General features: G+C 43.2%; 1 protein-coding gene across 1 annotated transcript in view; it reads left to right on the top strand.

Annotated features, from left to right (window-relative positions):
* Positions 1–16,804, top strand: part of MEI1 (meiotic double-stranded break formation protein 1) — a 502,988-nt gene that overhangs the window by 84,526 nt on the left and 401,658 nt on the right. The window contains exon 5 of the mRNA XM_044301444.1: positions 10,573–10,678. Within this exon, the coding sequence (XP_044157379.1) occupies positions 10,573–10,678 (106 nt within the window). The remainder of the gene's footprint in view (positions 1–10,572; positions 10,679–16,804) is intronic.

Raw genomic sequence — 16,804 nt, 5'->3', positions numbered from 1 at the left:
CTTGTAGACCAACGCTCCTATGCAGCCTAAACAGCAGAAGATCAAGATTAGATCGCGAATACCGGAAGCAGAACATGTGTTCCAGCTTGGAACGCAAAGTCGAACTTCCGGACACGCGCAGCGCACACAAGAAAAGAACGATGAAATCTAACTACTAGACCGGACGCTACGATGCGTTCCAGCTTGGAACGCACCAACTTCCGGTCATGCGCAAAAGCGCAGCCGGACACTCTCCCTTCCGGCCGACCGCACAGATAGGCTAAAAACGCCTTCTCCCACATATGGGCGGTCCCCCAATGCTATTTTTTTTTTTCCCGTTTTTTGGTGCCCTTTTGCCAATTAGTGGCCATCTTAACCTCTTCAGGACACATGACGTACCGGTACGTCATGATGCCCTGGTACTTAAGGACACATGACGTACCGGTACGTCATGTGTTGTTTCGATCACTGCCGCCCGGCTGGCAGTGATCGGAACAAGGTGCCTGCACAAATCATTGAGCAGGCACCTAGGCTAAATGCGCGGGGGGGTCCCGTGACCCCCCCATGTCGGCGATCGCAACAAACCGCAGGTCAATTCAGACCTGCGGTTTGATGCGCTTTTTGCCGTTTCTGATCCCCGCGGTCCCTGACCGCGGGGATCAGAAACTTTACAATGCCCAGAATATATATGTTATTCCTCCCCCTGCACCCCTGAATGATATTATGTGGGCGGGTGGTGCAGGGGGAGGGTTGCGGGCGGTGCGGGAGGCGGGCGGTGCGGCAGGCGGGATCGCGATCCCCCGCCCGCCTCCCATTGCGTAATCGTTGGTTTCTAGTGGGTATACCAGGATGCCAGCACATTGCTGGCACCCTGGTATAAACGGCTGACATCGTAAAGTAAAATACCGTGCAGTACCCTATATAGAGTACAGTACTGTATTATATAGACATCAGACCCACTGGATCTTCAAGAACCAAGTGGGTCTGGGTAAAAAAAAAAGTGAAAAAAAGTGAAAAAAATGTAAAAATCAAAAAACACATTTATCACTGATTAAAAATGAAAAAAATTAAATTCCCTACACATGTTTGGTATCGCCGCGTCCGTAACGACCTGATCTATAAAACGGTAATGTTACTTTACCCGAACGGTGAACGCCATAAAAATAAAAAATTAAAAACTATGATAAAATAGAAATTTTGCCCACCTTACTTCCCAAAAAAAGGTAATAAAAGTGATCAAAAAAAGTCGCATGTACGCCAAAATTGTAACAATCAAACCGTCATCTCATCCCGCAAAAAATGAAACCCTACTTAAGATAATCGCCCAAAAACTGAAAAAACTATGGCTCTTAGACTATGAAAACACTAAAACATCATTTTTTTTGTTTCAAAAATGAAATCATTGTGTAAAACTTACATAAATAAAAAAAAGTATACATATTGGGTATTGCCGCGTCCGTATGGACCGGCTCTATAAAAATATCACATGACCTAACCCCTCAGGTGACCACCGTAAAAAAATAAAAATAAAAACGGTGTAAAAAAAGCAATTTTTTGTCATCTTACATCACAAAAAGTGCAATAGCAAGCGATCAAAAAATCATATGCACCCCCAAAATAGTGCCAATCAAACCGTCATCTCATCCCGCAAAAAATGAGACCCTACTCAAGATAATCGCCCAAAAACTGAAACAACTATGGCTCTTAGACTATGTAGACACTAAAACTTTTTTTGTTTTAAAAATGAAATCATTGTGTAAAACTTACATAAATAAAAAAAATTGTATACATATTATGTATCGCCGCGTCCGTGACAACCTGCTCTATAAAATTACCACATGATCTACCCTGTCAGATGAATGTTGTAAATAACAAAAAAAAAAAAAACTGTGCCAAAAAGGTATTTCTTGTTACCTTGCCGCACAAAAAGTGTAATATAGAGCAACCAAAAATCATATGTACCCTAAACTAGTACCAACAAAACTGCCACCCTATCCCGTAGTTTCTAAAATGGGGTCACTTTTTTGGAGTTTCTACTCTAGGGGCGCATCAGGGGGGCTTCAAATGGGACATGGTGTCAAAAAACCAGTCCAGCAAAATCTGCCTTCCAAAAACCGTATGGCATTCCTTTCCTTCTGCGCCCTGCCGTGTGCCCGTACAGTGGTTTACGACCACATATGGGGTGTTTCTGTAAACTACAGAATTAGGGCCATGAATAATGAGTTTTGTTTGGCTGTTAACCCTTTCTTTGTAACTGGAAAAAAAATATTAAAATGGAAAATCTGCCAAAAAAGTGAAATTTGGAAATTGTATCTCTATTTTCCATTAAATCTTGTGCAACACCTAAAGGGTTAAAAATGTATGTAAAATCAGTTTTGAATACCTTGAGGGGTGTAGTTTCTTAGATGGGGTCACTTTTATGGAGTTTCTACTCTAGGGGTGCATCAGGGGGCTTCAAATGGGACATGGTGTAAATAAACCAGTCCATAAAAATCAGCCTTTCAAAAACCAAACGGCGCACCTTTCACTGTACGCCCCGCTGTGTGGCCGTACAGTAGTTTACGGCCACATATTGGGTGTTTCTGTAAACGGCAGAGTCAGGGCAATAAAGATACAGTCTTGTTTGGCTGTTAACCCTTGCTTTGTTAGTGGAAAAAATGGGTGAAAATGGAAAAATAGACAAAAAAATGAAATTCTCAAATTTCATCCCCATTTGCCAATAACTCTTGTGCAACACCTAAAGGGTTAACGACGTATGTAAAATCAGTTTTGAATACCTTGAGGGGTGTAGTTTCTTAGATGGGGTCATTTTTGGGAGTTTTCTATTATCTAAGCCTCACAATATGACTTCAAACCTGAACTGGTCCATAAAAAGTGGGATTTTGACGATTTCTGAAAATTTTCAAAATTTGCTTCTAAACTTCTAAGCCTTGTAACATCCCCAAAAAATAAAATATCATTCCCAAAATGCTACAAACATGAAGTAGACATATGGGGAATGTAAAATCATCACAATTTTTGGGGGTATTACTATGTATTACAGAAGTAGAGAAACTGAAACTTTGAAATTTGCAAATTTTTGAGATTTTTGGGTAAATTAGGTATTATTTTGTGCAAAAAAAATAATTTTTTTGACTTCATTTTACCAGTGTCATGAAGTACAATATGTGACGAAAAAACAATCTCAGAACGGCCTGGATAAGTCAAAGCGTTTTAAAGTTATCAGCACTTAAAGTGACACTGGTCAGATTTGCAAAAAATGGCCTGGTCCTAAGGTGTAAAAAGGCTGTGTCCCTAAGGGGTTAACAAACAATTCAATAAGACATCGAGGGTATATAGGTATATATACCTGGGACTATAGACAGGGACACTATTGCTCCTGATGAAGGGACGTGCCTGTCCCGAAATGCGTTGAGCCGGATTTATATGTACATGCAATAAAGACCTTTGAAGAGAAGCACCCGTGTGATTGGCTGCCTTCATCCGTTAAAACCCTAGAAGCGATCCAAGCTGGGGGGGGGGGGGGGGGGGGGTACTCGGTTTACAGGTGTATTATGCTTATCCTGGTAAACCGCCCCCCTCGTGAAGTAAGTAACCGAACCCACCATACCACATTATTTTAAATATATTATTTTAATATATATATATGTATCCTTTTATACAGATTTTTAACCCATTGATTTACTTACTGTACCATACTATACAGTGTACGATGCTGCAGAACACTGTCTCTTAGGCACTTGAGACAGTTTGCAGTGATCCTACCTATGTGCACAATCCTTATATAGATTTTTTATGTGTACAATCTTTTGATCTTTTGTGCAGGTTTTATATGTGTGTGTATATATATATATATATATATATATATATATATGTGTGTGTGTGTGTGTGTGTGTGTGTGTGTGTTTTTATCTCGCACGTTGAGACCTCTAGATTTGAGGAAGGCACACTATGATGTCACATGCCTGGGGGGAGGGGGGGAGGGAGCTGTTTCTGGGGCTGATATAGGAGCCCCAAGCGATGAACAGGGGGGTTGGAACTGGACTGTAAGGAGAGACACATGGGAGAGAGCAGCTCCATGACTGGCCCCTGGAGAAGGAGTCTGCAGCCCGAACCAGAAGGATCCCCCTAGAGACGAGCGATCCCCCTAGGGGAACGAGGAACTAGCGCTAAATATCACCCCCTTTATTTACTCTTAAATCCTTGATCTCCTACCACTACCCCACCAACTATCACCCCCTCTCTGTACACTTGCAGGGTATTAACCCTTGCATTGCTGTACAGCCCTGATCACCCCCACTGTACCTCACCCCTGTTACTGTATTTGTGTCTGTGGACTGCATTCACTCCTGCAGTGCCACCGTAAACCCTCGTCGTACCCCATAGGGACAGTAAGTAGAACCAGGTGGGTGGACTGCTAATATTTGTGTGAGTGTATTGTATAGTTAGTTTGTGGGTGGAAATTGGGAATTGTGTAGTGTAGTTTAGTACTGTATTTATAGTGCTGTATTGTTAGTGTATTGCGTGTGTAGTGTACTATAGGTATTAATAAATATCTTGTTTTATTTGTAACTATCTGTGTAACATGTGGTTATTGGCGATAGTTCAGTAAGGCGCATGCAGCTAGTTTAGTGATTAGCGTAAGGTAAAGTATAGTGAAAGTATTGTGTTATTAATATAAAGGTATAAATAGGCGGAGTCATCAATAGACTGCTCCTCCTATTTATGCATATTAATTATTGATATTTGCATAAATATTGGTGATTAACCACTTCAACCCCGCTAGCTAAAACCCCCTTAATGACCAGGCTACTTTTTACACTTCTGCACTACACTACTACTATCGCTCGGTCATGCAACTTACCACCCAAATGAATTTTACATCCTTTTCTTCTCACTAATAGAGCTTTCATTTGGTGGTATTTTATTGCTGCTGAAATTTTTTCTTTTTTTGTTATTAATCAAAATGTAACGATTTTTTTGCAAAAAATGAAATTTTTCACTTTCAGCTGTAAAATTTTGCAAAAAAAAGACGACATCCATATATAAATTTTTCGCCAAATTTATTGTTCTACATGGCTTTGATAAAAAAAAAAATGTTTGGGCAAAAAAAAAAAATATGGTTTGGGTAAAAGTTATAGCGTTTACACACTATGGTACAAAAATGTGAATTTCCGCTTTTTGAAGCAGCTCTGACTTTCTGAGCACCTGTCATGTTTCCTGAGGTTCTACAATGCCCAAACAGTAGAAAACCCCCACAAATGACCCCATTTCGGAAAGTAGACACCCTAAGGTATTCGCTGATGGGCATAGTGAGTTCATAGAACTTTTTATTTTTTGTCACAAGTTAGCGGAAAATGATGATTTATTATTTTTTTTTTTCCCTTACAAAGTCTCATATTCCACTAACTTGCAACAAAAAATAAAAAATTCTAGGAACTCGCCATGCCCCTCACGGAATACCTTGGGGTGTCTTCTTTCCAAAATGGGGTCACTTGTGGCGTAGTTATACTGCCCTGGCAATTTAGGGGCCCATATGTGTGAGAAGTAGTTTGCAATCGAAATCTGTAAAAAATGACCGGTGAAATCCGAAAGGTGCACTTTGGAATGTGGGTCCCTTTGCCCACCTAGGCTGCAAAAAAGTGTCACACATCTGGTATCGCTGTACTCAGGAGAAGTTGGGCAATGTGTTTTGGGGTGTCATTTTACATATAACCATGCTGGGTGAGAGAAATATCTTGGCAATAGACAACTTTTCCATTTTTTTTTATACAAAGTTGGCATTTGACCAAGATATTTATCTCACCCAGCATGGGTATATGTAAAATGACACCCCAAAACACATTCCCCAGCTTCTTCTGAGTACGGCGATACCACGTGTGACACTTTTGCGCATCTAGGCTGCAAAAGTGCCCAAATTCCTTTTAGGAGGGCATTTTTAGACATTTGGATCCCAGACTTCTTCTTACGCTTTAGGGCCCCTAAAAAGCCAGGGCAGTATAAATACCCCACATGTGACCCCACTTTGGAAAGAAGACACCCCAAGGTATTCAATGAGGGGCATGGCGAGTTCATAGAAATGTATTTTTTTGGCATAAGTTAGCGGAAATTGATTTTTCTGCTAACTTAGGACAAAAATGTAAATCTTTCATGGACTCAATATGCCCCTCAGCGAATACCTTGGGGTGTCTTCTTTCCAAAATGGGGTCAGTTGTGGGGTGTTTGTACTGCCCTGGCATTTGAGGGTCTCCGCAATCATTACATGTATGGCCAGCATTAGGAGTTTCTGCTATTCTCCTTATATTGAGCATACAGGTAATGAGATTTTTTTTTTCCGTTCAGCCTCGGGGCTGAAAGAAAAAAAATGAATGGCACAGATTTCTTCATTCGCATCGATCAATGTGGATGAAAAAATCTCTGCCAAAAAAAAAAAAAAGAGGGGAAAGCCAGGACATAGGAGCTCCACCCAACATCCATACCCACTTAGCTCGTATGCCCTGGCAAACCAGATTTCTCCATTCACATCAATCGATGTGGATGAATAAATCATTGCCGGGATTTTTTATTTTTATTTTTTACATGCAAAGTGTTTGCCAAAGCATAGGAACGCCGCCTCCTCCTTAGCTCGTATGCCTTGGCGAACGTATCTGTTACTGTAGAGTAGAAATCTCGTCTTGCAGCGCCGCATACACCGACTTGCGTGTAATCTGACAGCAGCGCAATGCTTCTGTCAGAATGCACATCAGTGCTGCAGCTAGTCGATCGGTTGGTCCACCTGGAAGGTAAAAAAAAAAAAAAAAAGGCCGCAACGCAATAATTTTATTAACTTTGGAACAGAACATATAAACTTTAACTTTTTGAACTAAACATTAACCTTTTTGCTTACTGGTGTGTTTTTTTTTTTTTTTTTTTTTACCTTTTATAGAACAAACCTCTCCTTCCCCATGGGTCAATGTGCAAAGCGCAAATCGCCCAAAGATGTGGCGAAGTGCGTTATGCACTTTGTCCCAGGTGAAAGGAGAGCTTTGCAGCAGCTGTATGTGAATGGGCCCTAATAGCCCTGTGTGCCTGTCCTGGTGAGATGATCCCTATGCTAGGTGTACCTGTGTGTGGTACTTCCGGAAACACTCTCCCAAGCATAGGGCAGGGTGGTCAGGACAGTCAGGACAGAAATAGCGGGTGTCACGCCTTATTCCACTCCTGCTACAGACACAACATTTTTTTCGGGGTGGCGGTCGGTTTGAGGTACCAGGAACGACACTGGGGAAATGTCGCTCGTGTAGACGGCTAACTACACTGGTGGATGGGGCCACGGAACCTCCTGGGTACAGGAGGTTCGCGATGATCTCTTGCTGAAATTTGAGGAAGGATCCAGTTCTCCCAGCCTTACTGTAGAGAACAAAACTATTATACAGAGCCAATTGAATTAAATATACAGACACCTTCTTATACCAGCGCCTGATTCTGCGGGACACTAAATACGGAGCCAACATCTGGTCATTGAAGTCCACCCCTCCCATGTGAAGGTTATAGTCGTGGACGGAGAGGGGCTTTTCAATGACACGGGTTGCTCGCTCAATTTGGATTGTCGTGTCTGCGTGAATGGAGGAGAGCATGTAAACGTCACACTTGTCTCTCCATTTCACCGCGAGCAGTTCTTCGTTACACAGTGCGGCCCTCTGCCCCCTTGCAAGACGGGTGGTAACGAGCCGTTGGGAGAAGACCGCGCGACTAGTTTGCGCGGTGCCACAGGCGCCAATCCGTTCTAGAAACAAATGCCTAAAGTGGGCCACACTTGTGTAAAAATTTCCACATAAAGATGGTACCCCTTGCCGAATAAGGGTGACACCAAGTCCCAGTGCTCCCCAGGTAGTCAGCTCCAGGGTCTGATCTTTTCCCTCATAGATCCGAAATTTGTGGGTATAGCCTGTGGCCCTTTCACAGAGCTTATACAATTTGACCCCATATCGGGCGCGCTTGCTTGGGATGTATTGTTTGAAGCCAAGGCGCCCGGTAAAATGTATCAGGGACTCGTCTACGCAGATGTTTTGCTCAGGGGTATACAAATCTGCAAATTTCAGGTTGAAATGGTCTGAGGGGCCGAATTTTGTGGAGCCGGTCAAAAGCAGGGTGGCCTCTGGGACGGGAGGTGCTGTTATCACTAAAGTGCAGGAAACGCAGGATGGTCTCAAATCGTGTCCTGGACATAGCAGAGAACATGGGCATGTGATTAATTGGGTTCGTGGACCAATATGACCGCAATTCATGCTTTTTAGTTAGACCCATGTTGAGGAGAAGGCCCAGAAAAGTTTTAATTTCGGAAACTTGGACTGGTCATAAGAGTTTCCCGGGTTGGCGGATATAAATTGTGTGGCATACCGATTTGTTTCGGCCACGACTAAGTCCAAGAGCTCCGCAGTCAAGAACAGCTCAAAAAATCCCAGGGCCGAACTGATCTGAGCTGTCTCAACCCGAACTCCAGACTGGGCAGTGAAAGGGAAAACTACAGGTGCGGCTGAAGTTGGGGACTGCCAATCAGGGTTTGCCAGCACCTCAGGGATTCTAGGGGCTCTACGGGCACGTCTTTGCGGTGGCTGCGACGGGGTCACTACTGCTCGTGCCACCGTACCAGCTTCAACTGCCCTTCTGGTGCCCTTCTCTTACCAGCTTCAACTGCCCATTCATCACCTGGACTCTTCTGCGAAGATGGATGCAGTATGTGGTTTAGCATTGTCTTGCTGAAATATGCAAGGCCTTCCCTGAGGCTAAGTTCACACGGTAAAATCAGCGGCAGAAAAATCTGCAGCAGGTGAGTGGTAAATTAGCATCAGATTTCTAATTTTGTGGAGGTTTTAGAGTTTTTACAAGAGTATTTGAAGAGTACTTGGATGCGGTTTCTTTGTTCCCCCTTTGACGTCTATGAAATTCACAATCAAATCTGCTTCCAAGAAATAACGTGTCACTTCTAAAGTATTTTTCAAATCAGCTACTGAAAAACCCCTCTACTATTTTACACTGTGTGCACAAGGTGAAATTTTTAACATTCACTTTAAGATATTCAAGTCAGTGGGAAAACTGAGTTTTGGTTGTGGATTTAGCAGCTGAAAATGAACGTGAGTCAGTTAAAGATTAGTGGCAGATTTTAGCCACTAAAATCTCATTCCATCAGAGATGCAGGCTTTTGAACTGTGCAGTGATAACACTCTCCTCTTGAGTCCACACAATACGGCATCCATGGTTTTCAAAAAAGAGTTTAAGATTTTGAATCCTCTGTCCACAGTGTAGTTTTTAATTTTACCTCTGTCAATTTTAAATGAACTGTGGCCCCGAGAAGACAACAGAGTTTCTGAATCGTGTTGACAAATGGCTTCTTCTTTGCATCATACAGCTTCAATTTGCATTTGTGGACTGTGTTCACAGAAAATGATTTCTGAAAGTGTTCATATACGTACTGTGCATAGGGAAGTGAACTCCTTCTATATATGTATGGTGCACTGACTGAGCGAGCACAGAAACTGTGCTTACTCCATCAGTACCAGGGCCCCGGCTGTCAGTAACTGGTGGATTAACTCCTTAGATGCTACTGTCAATGTTGACCAGCCACATCTAAGCAGTTTATAAAGGAAGGGGGCTCCCTGTTTCAACCTATCAGCTCCCCACAATGTGATTACACGTTGCTTATAGTTGGTATGGCAGCCCAAAGCCTTAGAAAGGCCTCGGGTCCTGCCAGCAGAGGCCTATGAGGCTCAGCCTCCAGGCTGGATCTTATAGGTGAACTGTCAGTGTAAGGCCTCATGCACACGTCCATTTTTTTGGTCCGCATACGAGCCGCCGTTTTGGCGGCTCATATGCGGACCCATTCACTTCAATGGAGCCGCAAAAGATGCGGTCAGCACTCCGTGTGCTGTCCACATCTCTTGCTCCGTTCCGTGGCCTCGCAAAAAATAAATAAAAATATAACATGTCCTATTCTTGTCCGCACTTTGCGGACAAGAATAGGCATTTATATTGAAGGCTGTCTGTGCCGTTCCGCAAATTGCGGAACGCGCTCAGACGCCATCTGTGTTTTGCAGATCTGCGATTTGCGGACCGCAAAACACACCACGGTCGTGTGCATGTGGCCTAAAACTGATAGTTCCAATGCAGTACAATAAAATATATTGTGCTGCATTGTAAAAGGGATCAGATCCTAAAAAGTTGAGATGAAAAAATAAAAAGTAAAAATATATTGTAAGCCTTAATAACAAAACCCAAAAAGCAATGGCAGAGTTACTGCCTTTTCTTTATCCTGTTTCCCCAAAAGCAAAGTGATCTAATGGTACTGATGATAATGGCTACTTATCCCACAAAATAAGCCCTCACACAGCCCCTGTATCCTGTATAAATAAATAAACGTATGTTCCTCAGAAAGCTATTTTCACTGTCTGTTTGTTGTACATTCATTTTTACAAAACACCCGTGGAGTCAAAATAATCACTACTCTCCTTAATAAATACCTTAAGGGGTGTGTTTTCCTAAATGGGGTTATTTCTTGCCGCTAGTGTGAAAGTGTCCTTAGACCGACAGGTGACAAGCTTTGTTTCCTTTTTTTAGTTATCAGCGGTAACTAGCATGAGATTATACCTACCAATACTTAACTTTCTTGGAAAACTTATTGATGAAATGCCAAGTGTTGCTGAAACTATAGCCACTGATCATTGTGAGTATTTCTTAACTTCCATCCATATATTTTTCAATATTTACTGTTTTCTATTTTTTTTAAGTAATGTATATTTTTGCAGCGATTGACCTAAGGTTACATATTGAGAATGTTCAGTAAAAAGAGAGCAATTTTAGTATAAAGTACTGGCAATCTTGTTAGCTTCCCAGGTAGTGAATTGATAAAAATAAATTGATGAAATTACCAAAAGCACTGTTCATATAATGAGTTACTATGGTAGCATGCACTTTAGAAACATAAAGAAAGCAAGTTTACTGGATGGATTTCAACTTAAAAGGGTTTTCCGACATTTACTACTGATGATCTATCCTCAGCATAGGTCATCAGTATCTGATCAGTGGGGATCTGACACTCAGGACCCCTACAGACCAGCTGTTTGTGAAGATACCAGCAGTCCTGTGAGCACTGTGGCTTTCTCGCAGCTTATTTCGTAAATTGTATAGTGGCTGTGCTTGGTATTGCGCTGCCTTCTTGAACAGCTGATCGGCAGGGGTCCCAGGTGTCGGACCCCACCCATTAGATACTGATGACCTATACTGAGGATAGGTCATTAGTACTAAAATCTTGGAAAACCCCTTTAAGCATGCAACTGAAATATAAAAAATTGTTTTTGGACTTTTATTTTCACCGGGAAAGAGAGAGGAGTCAGGCCTTCCCTCCCCTGCATCCCTGCAAGGCTCTAATGGCTCAGCTTCCCCGCCGAACAATGCATTTCCACGTGCAATCTCCCCGGCAGCGGTTCTGGATGCAGAGCAGAGCCCTGAGGTGCCCTCATCTCCGCCAGCTACAGAGGGGAGGAAACGGAGGCCTCCTAAACAAGGCAAACAGTGTCCGGAAGGACAAGGCCCTGGCCCTGCAGAGGGCTCATCCACTTGGCAGACGCCATCTTTGTTATCCACAAGCCCCCAGGAGCCCCCTCGGCGTCTCCTCAGATGGTGAGAGAGCACTTCACCCCCTCAGAACCGGGCACCCTGATTAAAGATATGCTTTTGGACGTGAGCAAATCGCTCCATGCGGACTTACAGTCCTGGCTAGGCCCAATCAAATCTACCATACAGGGATTACTACCCAGAGTTTCCCATATAGAAAAAAAGATGGGAGAATTTAAATCCTCTCACAATAATCTAGTTGATGCTCACAGTGACCTCTCTGAGGATCTAGAGAAATTGAAGCTAAAATCAATGACCTTGAGGACAGATCCTGCAGGAACAATATCAAATTCCGGGGCATTCCGGAGGACATCCTTAATAACAAACAATATCTCTGTTCACTCTTCCAGGCCCTTTTGCCTTCCCTGTCTGCTCAAGAGATGGTTATTGACAGGGCTCATAGGGTGCTAAGACCAAGCCATCTTCCCACTACAATCCCAAGAGATATCCTTGCAAGGATCCACTTCTTTCATATAAAAGAGCAAGTCCTAGAGGCGTCCAGAAAGAAGGGGACTCTCCCGGCTCCATTCCAACATATCAAGCTGTTTGCCGATTTATCTGCCATCACATTAAAACAACGCCGTCAGTTGGCTCCAATTACACTAGCCTTACTTGAGCATAAAATCGCTTACCACTGGGGGTTCCCAGTTAAGCTACTGATCAACAAAGATAGAATCCTACATGCCATCAGCTCTGTGGAATCAGGGAAGGCCCTCCTATCCTTCTGGAACATCAACATTGTGAACCTCCAGAAAGGGACTCCCAAAGATCCTCAACATGTTCTTCAAGATTGGTGTGTGGTGGAATCTGGAAGAGGCACCAAGCACTGAAGACCATGTGATACTTCATTTGGGTTTTTGTGGCCTGAGAAGTTCAGAAGTTAAGTTATGTGCCTTGGCAACTCAGTGTGGACACAAAATTCTACAGCAGCTATTTGCGTTGCCTAATCATTATTGCATATTTTGGTTCTGTATGCTTTTTCTTTGCTCTTCTCTTTTTGTTTTTCATTTTGCTTTTCTTCACTCTCAGCTGCATGAATCCTCAATATATTGCGGGGATGGCTCTATCCCTGGGGAGGCTCGAAATATCTTCTGTGCAATACTGGAATATATCCGGTTAAGCTTTCTTTACTTTTCCAATGATTCTTAAGATCATCTCTCTTAATGTCAGAGGTCTTAACAACTCTCCTAAATGAGCCTTTCTATGGCAGGAGGCCCTAGATCTCAAAGGTGATATTTTGTGCATCGAAGAATCTCGATCGAGAAGAATCTCGATCGAGAAGAATCTCGATCGAGAAGAATCTCGATCGAGAAGAATCTCGATCGAGAAGAATCTCATATAGAAGAAACAGAAAAAAATACACCTTCTGGAGTGGCCCAGTCAGAGTCCTGACCTCAACCTGATTGAGATGCTGTGGCATGATCTCAAGAAAGCAATTCACACCAGACATCCCAAGAATATTGCTGTAAAGTGGAATGGTCAAGAATTACTCCTGACTGTTGTGCACGTCTGATCTGCAACTGCAAGAAACGTTTGGTTGAAGTTATTGCTGCCAAAGGCGGTTCAACCAGTTACTAAATCAAAGGGTTCACATACTTTTCCACCTTCACTGTGAATGTTTACATGGTGTGTTCAATAAAAACATGGTTTAATTCTTTGTGTGTTATTAGTTTAAGCAGACTGTGATTGTCTATTGTTGTGACTTACCGTATTTTTCGGTGGGGGGAAAATGCCCCTGCGTCTTATGGGGCGAATGCTTCCATTTTACATCGCAGTCTGCGACGCTGCAGCATCGCAAACTGCGATGTATGAGCCGGGAGAGAGGAGGGGCTGAAGTCCGGAACTAGGGGCGGGACCCGGTGCAGTCACTGTACTCTTACATCGGGCCCCGCCGCTCACCGCAGTATTTAAAAACATGATTCCTTATCCTGTTATTAGGTTCCCCTAGCTGCGCTCTCCCCTGTTCCCCTGTATCCCCACAGTACTAACGAACAAGCTTCAATAGCAGGCAGAGCGGACGGCAGCAGTAATGTCACTCACTGACGTCAGGCGGAGCAGGCGTGCGGTGCAACGTCAGTGAGTGACGTTACTGCTGCCGTCCGCTCTGCCTGCTATGGAAGCTTGTTCGTAAGTGCTGTGGGGATACAGGGGAACATGGGAGAGCGCAGCGTTAGTTAACCTTAATAACAGGATAAGGAATCATGTTTATAAATAATTCCGTGAGCAGAGGGGAGGTGTATTTTGGGGTACACTGTTATGAGGGGGATCTGTGGATGACGTATAGCAGTGTCATCCACAGATCCCCTCCATAACAGTGCCATCCACAGATCCCCCATAACAGCGCCATCCACAGATCCCCCATAACAGCGCCATCCACAGATCCCCCATAACAGCACCATCCACAGATCCCACATAACAGTGTCATCCACAGATCCCACATAAGTGTCATCCACAGATCCCCCATAACAGTGTCATCCACAGATCCCCCATAACAGTGCCATCCACAGATCCCCCATAACAGTGCCATCCACAGATCCCCCATAACAGTGCCATCCACAGATCCCCCATAACAGTGCCATCCACAGATCCCCCATAACAGTGCCATCCACAGATCCCCCATAACAGTGCCATCCACAGATCCCCCATAATAGTGACATGCACAGACCACCATTAATTCAAAACCCACCAAAAAGCACACCTTTTGGGTAAAAATATTTTTTTGCTTATTTTCCTCCTCAAAAGCCTAGGTTCGCCTTATAGGCCGGTGTGTCTTATAGGGCGAAAAATACGGTAGATGAAGATCAGATCATATTTTATGACCAATTTGTGCAGAAAACCATATCATTCCACAGGGTTCACATACTTTTTCTTGCAACTGTATAAAGCTGACCTTGAGGCCGCCCCACGTGAGTACTTCCAATATAATGTGGGTTCAGTATCTTGTCCGTTAATATTGTGGACCGCCCATAAGGCGTTCATTAAAGTTCTTTTTTTTTTATTAAACTGAGCCATACTGCAAAGAAAGCCAGAGATAAAAGAATTTCAGAGCTATTGGCTTCTATTAAGGATATGGAGAATAAAAATAAACCCACCCCTGTATTCTCAGATCATTTAAAGGACCTCAGACTTCAACTTAAAGATTGCCTCCTTTATAGATATGAACAAAACCTACAAAAGGTTAAAGCTAGATACTACTCTCAGAATAATAAAGAGGGTAGACTGTTGGCTCAGCTGGTGAAATCTCAGAGGATTAAGTCTAGGATTCCATACATACGATCCTCTAAAGATAACATTATGATTATGGATCCCCAGGGTATAGCTGATAGCTTTATGGAATACTATTCTTCTCTTTATAATTTAAACCCCTCCCCAGACCCCCCCCCCCCCCGCCCCCACAATTCCTCGGCAGACATTAGGACCTTCCTGAGTAGTCTCAACCTTCTACATACCTCAGCTGAACAATTAGAACTATTGAGTACCCCTCTTTGATGGTCTCTCTAATGGTTATTATAAGACCTTTATAGATATCCTCCTGCCCTTCATGCAGGACGCATTGCAGAAAGGGTTTTCTAGCGGCTCCTTCCCATCTGAGATGCTCTCAGCAGTTATAGTTACCATTCCGAAGCCAGGGAAATCACCAGACACTCCGCAAAACTTTAGGCCCATTTCCTTACTAAATACAGACCTAAAAATCTATGACAAAGCTTTAGCCACCCATGTAATGCACAATCTATCTTCGCTAATAGATTGTGACCAATCTGGATTTATCAGAGGCAGACAAATAATTGGTAACACACAGAGGGTTATGAACATAGTTGACCACGTTGAGAGGTCGGGATTGGGAGCAGTGCTGGTCAGTCACCCTAGATGTTGAGAAGGCATTGACCGTATTAACTGGTCTTTTGCCTTCTCTGTGCTTCAAACAATGGGTTTGTGTGGCCCCTTCCTGGGTGCAGTGAAAGCATTATATAGTTGTGACGCTTTGCGATCCACAGCGATACTAGGAAATCACAAATGCGCCATATTTCTCAATCACAAAGACAAAAGAGCCTTCACTAAGAATCTTCTCTTTCACTAAAGGAGTAACTCACAGATCAGAGGTACAATTAGCACCTTCTTGCCAAAGAATCTTCCTGCCCCATGCCAGGTTGAGTAGCCATCAATCTGGTATTCTCTTGACAGAACCTCATAAAAAACTGTCTCTCTGCAGCCATAGTGTCTCCAATACCAGCAGGGGTCTCACACCTTTAGCCTGGGCAGCGAGCTTCAGAAGAAAAGGACAGATCCTTATCACACAGCTGGCTGGTCCAGGAGGGAAAATGACCTGAAAGTCACCTCCAATCCATAAGCTTCATATTTTTCCCATATTTTCCTAATATTTCATGGGTTATGGAAATGGGAAAGGAACCATCTTTTCAGAGATGGTTTTGGTTCTCCTAACCCACCTTCTAGGAAACCCGCGGACAAATCAGAGATTCCCGCTCTGAGATATAAAGGTTCTCGGGCACCCTGTATTATCTTCTAGTCGTATTTGTTATCAGATGATGCGTAAAATTGTACTGATTATCAATATCTACTATATTTCTTGATTGGACTTACGGGATATGGAGAAATGGGCAAAGCAAAGATGCTGCCAGGTTTTCTCCCTATGGGGCAAAGGACTGCCCCTGTTCCAATTACCCAAGGCTGGACCTGAACGTGTCATAACCACTCCCCGCTTCAGAGTAGGTAAAAACAGTGACACACTGAGGTCCTGCGTCCTTCATCTACCATCTGACGTCGTCTAACATCTCGACCGCCCGCAGGGACACGGGCACCCCACCATCTTGGATTATTATTTCAAAGACTTTGCCTATTACTGGACACTACCACGGTAATTCTGAACTTACAGACATTCTATTCCCTTCCACCTCTTACCTATTTCTATCCAAACCAATCTGTTCACCTGGCAGGTATATTTATCTGTCAGCTTTAATATATATATTTTTGTGTGTAGTTTTAGAATAAAAACTAACGATTTCATCGTTCCAGTTTTGCCCTTGTTACTTGATGACCTGATCTATGCTAAGAACTCTGTCCTCAGAAGACATACTACCAAATTGTTTTATTTTTATAAATTGTTAATGTACTAGCTAGGTTGCAAATAACCGTTTCGTCCCTTTAGGATTAGCTAGCC

The sequence above is a fragment of the Bufo gargarizans genome, chromosome 7 (genome assembly GCF_014858855.1).
Source record: "Bufo gargarizans isolate SCDJY-AF-19 chromosome 7, ASM1485885v1, whole genome shotgun sequence".
In the NCBI taxonomy this organism is placed as follows: domain Eukaryota; kingdom Metazoa; phylum Chordata; class Amphibia; order Anura; family Bufonidae; genus Bufo; species Bufo gargarizans.
The sequence above is the reverse complement of the archived record's forward strand: the minus strand, read 5'-3'. Positions and strand labels throughout refer to the sequence as shown.